This window comes from Stegostoma tigrinum, chromosome 8, assembly GCF_030684315.1.
Source record: "Stegostoma tigrinum isolate sSteTig4 chromosome 8, sSteTig4.hap1, whole genome shotgun sequence".
Classification (NCBI taxonomy): domain Eukaryota; kingdom Metazoa; phylum Chordata; class Chondrichthyes; order Orectolobiformes; family Stegostomatidae; genus Stegostoma; species Stegostoma tigrinum.
In genome coordinates, this window is record NC_081361.1 from 84,636,074 (window position 1) to 84,651,475 (window position 15,402).

Consider the following 15,402-nt stretch of genomic DNA (forward strand, 5'->3'; position numbering starts at 1 on the left):
TTAGATAGGGTGGATAGGGAGAGCCTTTTTCCTAGGATGTGCATGGCGAGCACAAGGGGGCATAGTTTTAAATTGAGGGGTGAAAGATATAGGACAGATGTCAGAGGTAGTTTCTTTACTCAGAGAGTAGTAAGGGAATGGAATGCTTTGCCTGCAACAGTAGTAGATTCGCCAACTTTAGGTCCATTTAAGTCGTCATTGGATAAGCATGTGGACGTACATGGAATAGTGTAGGTTAGATGGGCTTCAGATCGGTATGACAGGTCGGCACAACATCGAGGGCTGAAGGGCCTGTACTGTGCTGTAATGTTCTATGTTCTATGAATATAGGGTGTAAGTCGGAATATGGCACCGAGTTCGATGATTAGCCGTGATTATATTGAATGATGAAGTTGGCCTGAAGGTCAGAATGGCCTATTCTTCCTAGATTCTCTGTTTCTTAAAAGTGGTCAAGGCAGATAAGGTCATGGAAAGTGTACGAACATTGCATTAGGGACATTAAAGTTTGCCCCTCTTAGATTTGAGTTTGCAAATACAGGGAAAGTGTCCAATAAACAATTTAGTGAGGAATACTGAAGATTTTCCGGAGACAGCATCAACAATGGACTTGAGGGCATGTTTGAGCTAGTCAACAGCTTTTGAAGTATTGTGGAGAATGAAGGGCCAATGCTATGCCAGCCTAAGTGTCATTGGAAACAACCGTGAAGCATGAAGAGTCTAAAGAATTCCTCCCGAGTTGCCAAACTTTACATTCAAAACCCTTTGTTGTATAGCTCCATAAAGCCAGTCTCAGTACATTTCAGTGAGTACTATATTTGAGTACTCATAAAAAAGACTATGCCAGACCAAATTGAGGATTAGTATTAGTGTACACATAGAAAATGGGACCTGAAGTAATTTATTGAACTATTTACCTATATAGCCTATTTTTAATGATCAAGCATAAACAAATGGAATGCAGGTTCCAAAGAAATTGAGAACGTCCCATCAGAAATTTATTGTAAAGATTGGGTCTAATGCATGGTTGGTCAGGCAGCTTACATGTTGTAGATAAATGTGAATTGATTTCGAAAATGAAGAGCTTGCTGAGGTGGATGTGTGCCATAAGGAGAAAGGAGAGTATCAGAAATCAGTACTTCAGAGGGTCAGTGAAAATTATGGAAGCATCGAAGAAAATAGCTGGAAAAAAGATTGAAAAGGCATGGTCATCTGTTGTGGAGATGCAGAGGAAATGTGATGGGATGAAGGATGGAGGTGGGGCAGCCAAGGAAAGGGAGAAGAGGAAGATCTAAGAGGAGATGGAAAGATGCAGTGGCAAGAGACTTAAACAGACCCTGAAGAAGGGTCTAGGCCCAAAACGTCAGCCTTTCTGCTCCTCTGATGCTGCTTGGCCTGCTGTGTTCATTTAGATCTACACCTTATTATCCAGGAGTGGAAGAGGAATGGGTGACTGAGGGAGGAGATGGAGAAGAGTGATCAACCTAAGCCAGAGAAGAAGTTGAGGAGAAGTGAGGAGTGTGGTGATATGTGCTGAACTGTTGGGTCAAGGAAGACTTTATTCTGATCTTTAAAAGTCAGATTAAATCTAAAATGGACATAAATAAATGTATTTATTATAGACGTGACAAATGATATAAAATCCAGAAGATGGTAATGAATCTCTGTAAGGCAATGAAGAAATGTGAGACAATTTACATTTATGAGGATGAGGAGAATGTAGTTTTGTTAAAACAAAATCTAGAGCTGAATTCATTAGAGCAGAGAAGTGTTATTGTAGTATTCAATGTTTTGAATACATTTGGCATGCAAAAGGTGGGAGATTATTACTCCTGATATATGAATTGGTAATAAGGTTGGTATAAATTTAGAAATAAAACGTGTGTGGTTAAAAGAATTCTGTTAAAGTAGTCTTCTTATACACTTGGATATTATGTCAAGTGGCCATTGAAGTTGAGACTGTCACAGCCTTTGAGAGGAAGTTAGCTTAGAAAAAAAAGAATATTAGAAGATAAATGGGGAAGGCTAGAAACTCAACATTTGTGGCAACAACAGAAAAGAGAATGGAATAAAGAAGGGATGACTGTATTGATCCAGGAAGTTATTATAGCCCTGATGCGAGATGATTTTGGTAAAGGATTAAAGATAGTATCTATTTGGGTCACAATTAAGGCAGAACAGAGGAGCTTTAATGTAATTGGGTGTACACCAAAAAATGGGAAGAAGTTGGCTGAGCAAATTTGCAAGCAAATTTCAGAAAGGTACAAAAATAATGCAGTGATGATGAGGGATAATTGCCCTAATATAGACTAGGACAGCAACAATCTCAAGAGCAAGGAAATGGAGGAATTCTCAGCATATGTGCAACAGAGCTTCATTGATAATGTCTTTCTAGCCCATTGAGGAATGAAGTGATGGTATATCTAGTTTTAAGAATGAGCTGAGTAGAGGATAATTCAGTGGAAGAATATTTGAGGAACAGTGATTAAAATGTCACCTTTAGAATACAACTGTAAGATTCTTAACTCGAACAGGATGAAATTCAGTGAGCTCATAGGTCATCTTATTTTGGTAGATCAGAATTAAAAATGATAGAGAAGGTTTTAATTGAATAATGGGAGGCCTTCAAAGGAGAAAATGGTGTATAATGTAAGCACATTCAGAGCTAGAGCTTCCTGGTGGCTAAGGATATAGAATAAGACAGAAGAAACAATGGTAAGTTAGAGAGGTTAGAGTGGGTGAGAGGGGTGGAGAGGTTGAGGCGATTGATGTCTTGACGGCAGTTGGAGATGAAGCAGCCTCCTACCCTCCCTTGACCTCTTCATCTCCAACTGCCATCGAGACATCAATCACCTCAAACTCTCCATCCCTCTCACCCACTCTAACCTGTCCCCCACGGAACGTGCAGCACTCCACTCCCTCCGCTCCAATCCCAACCTCACCATAAAACCCACGGACAAGGGAGGTGCAGTTGAAGTATGGTGCACCGACCTCTACATCGCTGCGGCCAGGTGCCAACTCTCTGACACCTCCTCCTACCGCCCCCTTTGTCATGATCCCATCCCCGACCACCAAACCATCATCTCCCAACCCATCCACAACCTCATCACCTCAGGTACCTCCCACCCACAGCCTCCAACCTCATTGTTCCCTAACCCCACACTGCCCGCTTCTATCTCCTTCCCAAAATCCACAAACGTGACTGCCCTAGTCGACCCATTGTCTCTGCCTGCTCCTGCCCCACCAAACCTATATCCACTTACCTCAACTCCATTTTCTCCGCCTTGGTACAGGAACTCCCTACCCTACATCCGCAATACCACCCACTCTCTCCACCTCTTCCAAAACTTCTGATTCCCTGGTCCCCAACACTTCATCTTTACCATGGACATCCAATCCCTATACACATGCATTCCCCATGCAGATGGCCTAAAGGCCCTCAACTTCTTCCTGTCCTGCAGGCCTGACCAATCCCTCTCTACTGAGGCCCTCATCCACTTAGCTGAACTCATCCTCACCTTAACAACTTCTCTTTCAATTCCTCTCACTTCCTGCAGACAAAAGCGATGGCCATGGGTACCCGCACGGGCCCAAGCTATGCCTGCCTCTTTATAGGTTACGTGGAACAATCCCTCTTTCATAGCTACACAGGCCCCATCCCCACCTCTTCCTCCATTACATTGATGATTGTATCGGCGCTGCCTCATGTTCCCACGAGGAGCTCGAACAGCTCATCCAATTTACTAACACCTTCCACCCCAACCTTAAGTTCACCTGGACCATCTCTGATACCTCTCTCTCCTCCCTGGACCTCTCTGTTTCCATCTCTGGCAACCACCTGGAAACCGATATCCATTTCAAGCCTACCGACTCCCACAGCTACCTAGAATACACCTCCTCTCACCCAACTTCCTGCAAAAATGCTGTCCCCTATTCCCAATTCCTTTGCCTCCACCGCATCTGCTCCCAAGATGAGGCATTCCACTCCCGTACATCCCAGATGTCCTCGTCTTTCAAGGACCACAACTTCCCCTCCACAGCGGTCGAAAACACCCTTAACCATGTCTCTCGCATTTCCTGCAACTCATCCCTCACACACCCTCCCCGCAATAACAACCAAACTAGAATCCCCCTCATCCTTATGTACCACCCACCAACCTGCGGATTCAACGCATCATCCTCCAGCACTTCAGTCATCTGCAGTCTGACCCCACCACCAAAAACATTTTTCCCTTCCCACCCTTATCTGGTTTCCAAATGGTCCACTCTCTCTCTGACTCCCTTTTCTGCTCCACACTCCCCACGAGCCCCACCACCCCTGACACTTTTCCCTGCAACCCCAGGAAGTGCTACACCTGCCCCTACACCTCCCCCCTCACCTCCATCCCAGGACCCAAGGAGACCTTCCATATCAAACAGATGTTCACCTGCACATCTGCTAATATGGTAGAATGTATCCGCTATCCCACCCCGACCGCATCCCAAAACCAGCCCAGCTCGTCCCCGCCTCCCTAACCTGTCCTCCCACCTATCCCCTCCTTCTACCTCAAGCCCCACCCCCATCTCCTACCTACCAACCTCATCCCGCCTCCTTGACCTGTCCATCCTCCCTGGACTGACCTATCTCCTCCCTAACTCCCCACCTACACTCACCTTTCCTGGCTCCACCCCCACCTCTTTGACCTGTCTGTCTCCTCTCACCCTATCTTCTCCTCTACCCATCTTCTATTCGCCTCCCCCTCTCTCCCTATTTATTTCAGAATCCCCTTTCCCTCCCCTCCCCCATTTCTGAAGAAGAGCCTAGACCCGAAACATCAGCCTTCCTGCTCCTCTGACGCTGCTTGGCCTGCTGTGTTCATCCAGCTCTACAGCTTGTTATATGAATATAAATCGATCTTGGAATCATCATATGGTCTTCTTCTGTGCTGTAACCAGTCAGGGCACTGTGTTTATTCTGGCTGTCCAAAAGAACAATTCACCTTAGAGTTTCTCCCCTGTTTCTTCCTGGAGCTCTGCACATTTTTCCTTTTCAGATAATAGTCCAATTCCATTTCAATACCTCGATTGAGCCTGCCTCCACCACACTGTCATGCAGTGCATTCCAGATCCTAGCCAGTCAATGCCTGAAAAAGCTTGTTGCCATTGTTTCTTTTGCCTATAATGGGGATCAGTTAGCTTGGTTGCCTGGGAAACTGGTTTGTGAAGCAGAGTGATGCTAACAGCAGGGGTTCACTTCATGCACCAGCTAAGGTCACCAAGAAGTTCCTGCCTTCTCAACCTTGCCCCCCATCTGAGGTTTAGTGACTCTCCGCCGGTTATCTCTCTAATGAGAGAGCAGCCGTCTGGGACTATGGTGATTTCTTGCACAGGTTTAATGTAACTTCCGTGCACTTCTAACCAATGCCCTTGTTCATAAAGCCCAGGATATCAGTGCTTTTTTTAGACTATTCTGTCAACGCATCCTGACATGTAAAGCAGTCATCTAATAAAAGAGAATTAGATAGGCAAAGAGAAATTACAAGAATGCATCAGTAGCAATCAGAAAAGAGAACTCAAAATCCAGTTATGAAAGATAAATACTGAAAGGATTGCTGATAAATACCAAATGGAAGGTTAGGGTTTATTTAGTTACAGAAAAGGCAATGTTTTTAATGAAGTTGAGCATGAATGAGCATACTCTATACCTAAATTCACTCCAGAACAGGATAGAACAAAGAGCATAGAACACAGAACAGTACAGCATAGTACAGGCCCTATGGCCCATAATGTTGTGCCGACCTATTAACTTACTAAGATCAATCTACCCTGCATACCCCACATTTTACTATCCTCCATGTGCCTCTCCAAGAGTTGCTTAAAAGTCTCTAAAGTTTCTGACTCCACCACCACTGCTGGTGGCGCATTCCGCACACCCACCGCTCTGTGTGAAGAACCTATCTCTGACATCTTCCCTACACTGTCTTCCAATCACCTTACATTGATGCCCCCTCGTAATAGTCATTTCCACCCTGGGATACTCTCAATGAAGCAGTGGGGGAGTTGGAAGTGACAACATTGGATAAGATGACAATAAATGCAGAGGATGCATGTTAAAGTTTCACAATCTTTAAATTAGAACAGCCACTCAGTTCATATGGGTTTTGTCTTAGGTTGTGAGCAGAGGTTAGAACATAAGAATATAAGCACTAGGAGTGGGAGAAGACAATTCAGCCCCTTGAGCCATTTAACACATTCAATGGCTGATCTCATCTCAGCCTCAAATCCTGAAAACTCTATAGCCCTTCAACCCATTTCTAATTAAAAATATGCCTATCTCCTCCTTAAATTTACTCAACATCACGGCGGCCACCGCACTACAGAGGCAGTGAATGACACAGATTCATAACCGCTTGAGAGAAGCAATTTCTTTTCATCTCTGTTTTAAATCTACTACCCTTATTCTAAATCCACGACCTCTCATTCTAGATTACGTTACATGAAGAATCATCCTTTCTATGTCTACTTTGTTGACTCCCTTTAGCAATTTATATGCCTTAAATAGGTCTCCTCTCAATTTTCTAAACACCAGAGAGTGTGGGCCTACACAGCTCGGTCTGTCTTCATAAGACTGGAATCAATCTAGTGAGCTTCCTCTGAGCTGTGTCCAACAAAATTACATCCCTTCTCAAGTAAGGGAACAAAAATTGTATGGAATACTCCGGTATGGTCTCACTAATGCCTTGTACAGTTACAGCAACATTTACCTACTTACATATTCCATTAGTAATAAATGCTAAAATTCCCTTTGCCTTCCATATTACCCGTGGTACCTGCATTCTAGTTTTCCACAATTCATTCATGAGGACTCCCAGATCCCTCTGCACTGAAGCACTCTGAAGTTTCTCTCCAGTTAGATAATAAGGTGCTTTTGTATTCATCCGACCGAACCGGATAACCTCACACTTATCAACATTAATGACACAACTTAGCCCATTCAGCTAACCTATCCATATCCATTTGTACAATTCTTATTTCTTCATTGCAACTTATTTGCTCATCTATTTTGGCGTTGACTCCAAATTTGGCAAGACCAGTTTCTATCCCTGCACTCTGGTCATACATCTCAATAGCATCTTGACTAGTTGGTCGGCATGGTTACAGACAGTAAACAATTGTCCCATAAGCACCAAGCTCTGTGACACCTCACTGGTTGCAGACTGCTGACCAGAAAAAGATCCATTTATCCCAGGGTTGTGGATGAATGCAATGGAAGAAATTAGTAGACTTTGACCACAATATTCCAAACCTCCTCCGATTTGGGTGTAGTATTAGGAAACTCATGGATTGTAAAGGTTTCACCTCTGTTCAGACGAAAAGAGGCGGATAGACCCGGCAGTTATGGATTAGTCTGGACACACATGGCAGATGAAATATAAAGGAGATAGAAACTTAGAAAATAGGTGTAGGACTAGATCATTCGGTCCTTTGAGCCTGCACCACCATTCAATATGATCATGGCTGATCATGCTATCTCAGTGATCCATTCCCATCCTCTCCACATCCCCCTTAATCCCTTTAGCCTCAGTGGCCATGTCCAGCTTCCTCTTGAATATATCTCATGAACTGGTCCCAACCTTGTGTGGGAGAGAGTTCCACTGGTTCATAACTCTCTGATTGAAGAAATTCTTCCTCATCTCTGTCCAGAATGATTTATCCTTATTCTTAGATTGAGACCCCTATTTCTGGACTTTCCCAACACTAGGAACATTCTCCTTGCATCTAGCCTATCCAGTCCCATCAGGATTGTATATGTTTCTATGAGGTCTCCTCTCATTCTTCTAAATTCCAGCAAATACAAGCCCAGTTGATCTAGTCTTTCCTCATATGTCAGTTCTTCCTTCCCAGGAACCAGTCTGATGAACCTTTGATAGACTCTCGCAATAGCATGAATGTCCTTCCTCAGACTAGGAGACCAAAACCGCATTCAGTCCAAAGTTGTGGACTCACCAATGCCCTGTATAACTGCAGCAAGACATCCTTACTCCGATACTCAAATCCGCTCACTGTGAAGGCCAGAATGCCAGTAGCTTTCCTCACTGCCTGTGACACTTGCCTGCCAGGCTTCAGCAACTGTTCCTCATTGCACCACACTTTTCTCTAAACTGCCACCATTCAAATAATAATCTGCCTCCCAGCTGTTGCGGCCAAAGTAGAAAATCTCACATTTACCTGCACTATATGGCATTTTCTGATTATTTACCCACTCAAACAGTCCGTCCAAGTCACGCTGCAGCCTCTTAGTATCCTCCTCACAGCACACACTGTCACCTAGCTTAGTGTTGTCGGCAAATTTGGAGATATCGCACTCAATTGCTTTGCCCAAATTGTTAGTGTATATTGTGAACAGCTAAGGTCCCAGCACCAAACCCTATGGCACCCCACCTGTCACTGCCTGCCACTCTGAAAAGGACCCATTTATTTTAACTCTGTTTTCGGTCTGCCAACCAATTCTCTAGTCATGTCAATACATTACCTCCGATACCATGAGCTTTAATTTTCCTTACTGATCTCTTGTGTGGAACCTTATCAAGAGCCTTTTGAAAGTCCAGATACACAACTTTTACTGATTTACCCTTGCCCACTCTTTTGAGGTCACAGCCTCAAAAAATTCCGGAAGATTTATCAAGCATGATTTCCCCTTAATGAATCCATGCTGACGTGGACCAGTTCTGTCACCACTTTCCAAATGCTCTGTTATTACATCCTTAATGATTGACTCCAGCACTTTCCCCATCACTGGCCAGGCTAACTTGCCAATAATTCCCCATTTTCTCTCCCACTTCTTTTATAAAAGAGTGGTGTTACATTAGCTACCGTCCAGCCCATTGGAACTCTTCCAGAGTCTAACAGAATGCTAGAAAACTATCACCAATGTATCCACTATTTCTAAGGCCACTTCCTTAAGTACTCTGGGATGCAGAGAATCAGGCCCTGGGGTCTTACTGGATTTTAATCCGATCAATTTCCCAATACCATTTCCTGACTAATAAGGATTTCCTTCAGTTCCTTCTCCATGCTTGACCCTCTGTCCCCTAACATTTCCTGAAGATTACTTATGCCCTCCCTAGTGAAGACAGATCCAAAGTACTATCCAAGGACTTCACCAGCTTCAAAATCTCTCCTTCCCCCACTGCATCCCAAAACCAGCCCAGTTCGTCCCCTCCCCCCACTGCATCACACAACCAGCCCAGCTCATCCAATCCCCCCACTGCATCCCAAAACCAGTCCAGCCTGTCTCTGCCTCCCTAACCTGTTCTTCCTCTCACCCATCCCTTCCTCCCATCTCAAGCCGCACCTCCATGTCCTACCTACTAACCTCATCCCAGCTCCTTGACCTGTCCGTCTTCCCTGAACTGACCTATCCCCTCCCTACCTCCCCACCTATACTCTCCTCTCCACCTGTCTTCTTTTCTCTCCATGTTCGGTCCGCCTCCCCCTCTCTCCCTATTTATTCCGGAACCCTCTCCCCATCCCCCTCTCTGATGAAGGGTCTAGGCCCGAAATGTCAGCTTTTGTGCTCCTGCGATGCTGCTTGGCCTGCTGTGTTCATCCAGCTCCACACTTTGTTATCACGGATCCAAAGTGTTTGTTCAACTGGTCTGCCATTATAACTGTTGTCCATTATGAATTTATTTGATTCTAACTGCAAGGGACCCACACTTGCCTTCACCAGTCCATTTCTCTTCATGCATCTCTGAAGTGATCCATTTTTGTGAGAAGAATAAGGGAAAGGAATGTGACATAAATTTTAAAGAAGGTACAGGAACAGAGACCTAGGGTATAAGTCTTTAATGGTAGCAGGGTAAGTTGAGAAGGCTGTGAAAAAGGCATTTGGCTTTATAAATAGAGGCATGGAGAACAGGATGTTTTGCTAAGACTTTATAAACACTGGTTAGACCTCAGCTGCAGCAGCATGTCCAATTCCAGTATTATGAAAAATGTCGATGCCTTAGCGAGAACGCAGAAAAATGCTATTAAAATGGGGCCTTTAGTTATGTGGAGCAACTCGAGAGCTAGAGTTGTTCTCTTTAGAACAGGGAAGGTTAAGAGGAGAGTTGTTGGAAGTATTCAAAATCAACCAATGTTTTCATAAAATAAATAACAGAAGATTGCTTTCAGTCCAGAATTGTCAAAGTGGCAAAGGGTGCAGATTTAAAATGATTAATTGTCAAAAAAAGGAATTTTTTATATTGCTGAGATCAGGGTTGTACTGCCTGAAAGGAAAGTGGAAGCAATTGCATTCAAAAGAGCGTTGGATAAATACTTGAAAGATCAAAAAGGGGTTCCAGTGCTATTCTAAAGGCTCAGCAGGTAATATTAATCGGATACCAGCACAGAAGAGCAGGCACAGATACAGTGGGCTGAATGGCCTCCTCCTGTGCTGTATTATTCTATGAATCTATGAAAAAGCTTAAAGCAGAAAAGTTTCACAGCTCCAAAATAATCCTGTACCAATACTGACACAGTGGCTCCTTTCTGTACTGGAATTTCTAAGAATAAAACTCCAAGGACGATGCTGTCTGAGAGAGAACATTGCCAATTGTATTCTAGGAATTAGTTTCAGCTTGAAATGCAATGTCAAGAGTTGTTTGCAGATTCTTATGTTCCTGAAATAAAAATGGAGCCCCCAATGCTTTCAGGTTCCTTTTCAGGTCTGTGCTAGTTCTTCGTCTCTCCTTTGGTTGCTAGAGTCACACTGTTCTGTGGTTCTGCAGGTGACCACAAGCGTCAGTCCCTTAGCCACATGGTTATTTGTCAGGTGGACAGTGAATGTCAGAGAGCTGTTATACCATTGGAGCATATCATAGGCAATTTGCTGGAATTCATAGAAATGCTATGGTCACTGCTCATTTCTCCCCTATACAACCAATAAAAATGCAAAACACTAGAAACAGACAGCAGATCAAACAGCATTTGTAAAGGAAAATGACTTTTTTCGAGATCGCAGAGAAAAATCATTTGATGAACGATGAATATCTGATGTATCAACTTGCCATTTCTCTTTAAGTAACACTGCTATGTATTTCCTTAAAACAACATAATATATTTATATAAAATAATCCCTCTCACCAGGCATCTCAAAGGATGTGACAGCCAATTAAGCACTTTGGAAGTACATTCATTGTTGTCATGTAGCAGATAGAGCTGCCAAATTGCTCAAAGCAAACTTCCACAAACATCCTTCTTCCTTTGGGATTTTGGGTGATTTGCTTCCATTCTGGTTCAAAGGGTTCTGAAATGGCTGACAGGTCAATGCATGATCTGCAGACTCTGCCATGTCAGGGGTCAGATGGTGCTTGGATTGTCAGGTATGAATTGTTTGGGGACGAGTGCTGTGCACAACACCTTCACTTCCCACCTGCATGGTCCTGATGAAGCTTGTCAATATTTCCAGTGCTGTCCTGAATGAACTCTTGGTCGGTCAACAAGTCCCATGAGTTCTTGATGATTTTTTCCAAGATACTTGAAGGACATCCCTCAGGCACTTTCACCATCCTCATGGGAATCTTCTGTTGTAATTGAGTTCTAGGTAGAGCAGTCCATATCATCCTTACATTGTGGAAGCAGGTCATTTGGCCCATCAAGTCTGCACCAACCATCTTCATGGGAGTCTCCTGTTGTGACTGAGTTCTGGTACTAGCAGTTCATAGAGTCCTTACAGTGTGGAAGCAGGCCATCTGGTCCATCAAGTGTGCATCAGCCGTCTGAAGGGCACCCCACCCAGTCCAACCCCAGTACCCTATCTCTGTAATCCTGCATTCCCCATGGCTAATCCACCTAACCCTACATATCCCTACGGACAATTAGTGTGGCCAATCCACCCAACCTGCAATCTTTGGACTGTAGTAGGAAGCCAGAGCACCTGGTGGACACCATCGCAGACATAGGGAGAATGTGCAGACTCCACGCTGCCAGCCACCCGAGACTTCAATCAAACCCAGGACCCTGGTTCTGTGAGGTAGCAGTGCTAACCACTGAGCCACTGTGCCAATAGTTGCTTCAGGGGTATTGTGTCAAGCATATAAATAACCAGTTCTGCCAAGGGGAGCTGAGTTAGAGTACTAGTACTTTGATGCTGGGCATTTTGGCTTATGAGGAGATGGGATGGTGCTGTTGGACCCTGCCACCACCAGCAGCACCCCCCACTCCCCAAACTCCCTCACTTCCCACTTCTTGCCACTGAATTTGGAGGATTTAGCAATGGCACTAGAGATTCACCCAGCCCTTTAAAATAATGCCATGCGATCCTTTACAGCCACTCAAGCAGGCAATAAGAGCCAACATTTCATATCTTATGCATAGCATGCCACTTCCTACAATGCAGCACTCCCTCAGGACTGCACTGAAAGGTTTGATTTTTATGCTCAAGACCAGCAGCTTGGGACTAGAATCCAGAACCTAATGACTCTGAGGAATGACAGCTACCACCAAAAATTACTTTTTTGATTTGTGGTTTCATTTCTGATTTATTTTGCTTAAGCTTTCAGCACCTCTGCTTCTCTAGTGACTAATTCTGCTAAACATTCTGCAACTCATCCGCTCTGTGTATTTCAGCTAATCACTGGTTTAACCAGCTATTTATGGAAGTTTAAGGATGTCTGAGTCCAGCAGTAGCATCTCTTGAACTGCACCTCCTTCCTGCTTTTAAAAATAATTCAATTCTTTCGGTCAATTGTAAAGCTGGTGTCTCACGCGGTTGCTGTTTATTTTATAGAATTGCACACACTAAATGACTGTAGTGGGAGAGAGGCAAGAGAATGAGCTTCTCCAATCAGATCTCTCTGCTGCTTTGGAAGAACTGGACGCTCAGGAAGAGACAAAAGGTCAGTGCCTGAACAAAGGCTTGCATTCATTCCCACATCACTTAACAGGAGAAAGGAAGTGAAATAAAGAGACCATTAATATGGGATCAAATGTTGTGTAAACAAGTCCAGACATTGGACTAGCAGATTGTCAATGAGATCAGTTAGCTATTTTTACTTTGACAACAGCAATATGCATTTATATAGCACCCTCAACACACATTCAAAGGCATTACACAGGAATATAATCAAATGAAATTTGATGTCAAACCACATACACATATAACTAAATATTTTGTCAAAGAGGTGGGTTTAAGGATAACTCTACATGGAAAAAAAGAGGTGGAAAGTTTTAGGAAGAGAATTTCTGATATTTCAGCCCAGTCGTTAAAGTTGGAATGATTTAAAGTAGGGATGCTCAAGTAGCCAGGATTGAAAGAGTATTGATATCTTAGAGAGCTATGGGGTTGATAGGAATAGGCAAGGCCAAACAATGTGACTTGAAAACTAGGATGAGGATTTTAAAATCAAGATATTGTTTAGCCAGGCGCTAAGGTGAGTCAGTGAGCACCAGCAAAAAAAGGTGAACGGGACTTTTTGTGATACAGACAGATGAGCATTGTATTCAACAGGATGACTTGGATTTTGTTTTGTTTATATCTGGCTTAGAGTCAATTACCAGGTGAGAAGCTGAATGAAATTCTGGAATTGCACACAGGTGGTAATTCTCTCCTCTATTTGGCCTCTATTTTATCTTCTGGCAGCCAGCATCAGAAACCAATATGGGGATTCAACAATGCTCTCTTATTTAGAAATGGAACTGAAAAGTTTTCAAGAAGATTGCTAACTCGGGTTGTGGATGAAGTTGTAGACATGCTTGCGAAGCTAGTGGGTTTGGTTGCCCTGCTAGGTAACATGGTCAGTGCGCCTCCGGTGAAGCGGCGGTGTTCTGTCCCGCTTGTTACTTACATGCCTCAGTTTGTGTTCATTTACGTTCGTCTGTAGCTGTTGTAGGGTGGTTGTCCAAGAGTAGCCCACAAATCAACAAACACCCTATGACAGCTACTGAAGAACACAAAGGATCCCATGCCAAAAACTAGCAAAACTGGAGTAGTGGACAAAATACCATGTAAGGGCTGTGAGAAAGGCGACATTGGTTAAACCGGGAGAAAATTATCTGTACGGATACACAAACACCAACTAGCCACCAAGAGACATGACCAATTCTCATTTATCTCACTACACACAGACAATGAAGGACACAAATTTGACTGAGACGTGACATCAATAATCACACAAATCAAACAGAGACACAGAGGGGAATTCCTGGAAGCCTGGCATTCCAACTGGAACTCCACAAACAAACACATTGAACTAGACCCTGTGTACAAACCACTGAAAAACAAAACCAGAAATAATACCAACCAGCCCAGCAAACCGGGGGACATAAATAACAAGTGGGACAGAACACACACCAATACTTCACCAGAGGTGCACTGACGATGTTACCTAGCAGAGTGACAAAATGCTTGCAACCAAACAGACTGACTCAGCGAGCATGAGAGATACCAAGGTGTGGAGCTGGATGGACACAGCAGGCCAAGCAGCATCAGAGGAGCAGGAAGGCTAACGTTTCGGGCCGAGACCCTTCATCACAAATGGGGGACAGGAAGAGCGTTCTGAAATAAATAGGGAGAGAGGGGGAGGCGGATTGAAGATGGATAGAGGAGAAGATAGGTGGAGAGGAGACAGACAGGTCAAAGAGGTGGGGATGGAGCCTGTAGAGGTGAGTGTAGGTGGGAAGAGGATAGGTCAGTCCAGGGAGGACGGACAGGTCAATGGGACAGAATAAGGTTAGTAGGCAGGAAATGGAGGTGCGGCTTGAGGTGGGAGGAGGGGATAGGTGAGAGGAAGAACAGGTTAGGGAGGTGGGGACGAGTTTGGCTGCTTTTGGGATCGGTAAGGGGAGGGGAGATTTTGAAGCTTGTGAAATCCACATTGATATCATTGGGCTGCAGGATTCCCAAGCGGAATATGAGTTGCTGTTCCTGCAACCTTTGGGTGGCATCGTTGTGACACTGCAGGAGGCCCAGGATGGATCTGAGGAATGCGAGGGCGAGTTGAAATAGTTCGCAACTGGGAAGTGCAGCTGTTTATTGTGAACCGAGTGTAGGTGTTCTGCAAAGCGGTCCCCAAGCCTCCACTTGGTTTCCCCGCGGTAGAGGAGGCCACAACAGCTACAGCGGATGCAGTATACCACATTAGTAGATGTGCAAGTGAACCTCTGCTTGATGTAGAAAGTCTTCTTGGGGCCTGGGATGGGGGTGAGGGAGGAGGTGTGGGGGCAGGTGTAGCAGTTTTTGCAGTTGCAGGGGAAAGTGCCGGGTGTGGTAGGGCTGGAGGGGAGTGTGGAGCAGACAAGGGAGTCATGGAGAGAATGGTCCCTTTAGAAAGCAGACAAGGGTGGGGTTGGAAAAATGTCTTTGGTGGTGAGTTTGGATTGCAGATGGCGGAAGTGTCGGAGGATGATGCGTTGGATCCGGAGGTTGGTGGGGTGGTACGT

General features: G+C 44.4%; 1 protein-coding gene across 4 annotated transcripts in view; it reads left to right on the plus strand.

Moving 5' to 3' along the window:
• abca4b (ATP-binding cassette, sub-family A (ABC1), member 4b) overlaps nt 1–15,402 on the plus strand; it is a 156,406-nt gene that overhangs the window by 8,167 nt on the left and 132,837 nt on the right. For all 4 annotated transcript variants that reach the window (XM_059648065.1, XM_059648068.1, XM_059648067.1 and 1 more), the window contains exon 2: nt 12,752–12,860. In XM_059648065.1, coding sequence (XP_059504048.1) covers nt 12,795–12,860 — 66 coding nt within the window. In that variant the 5' untranslated portion in view covers nt 12,752–12,794. The remainder of the gene's footprint in view (nt 1–12,751; nt 12,861–15,402) is intronic.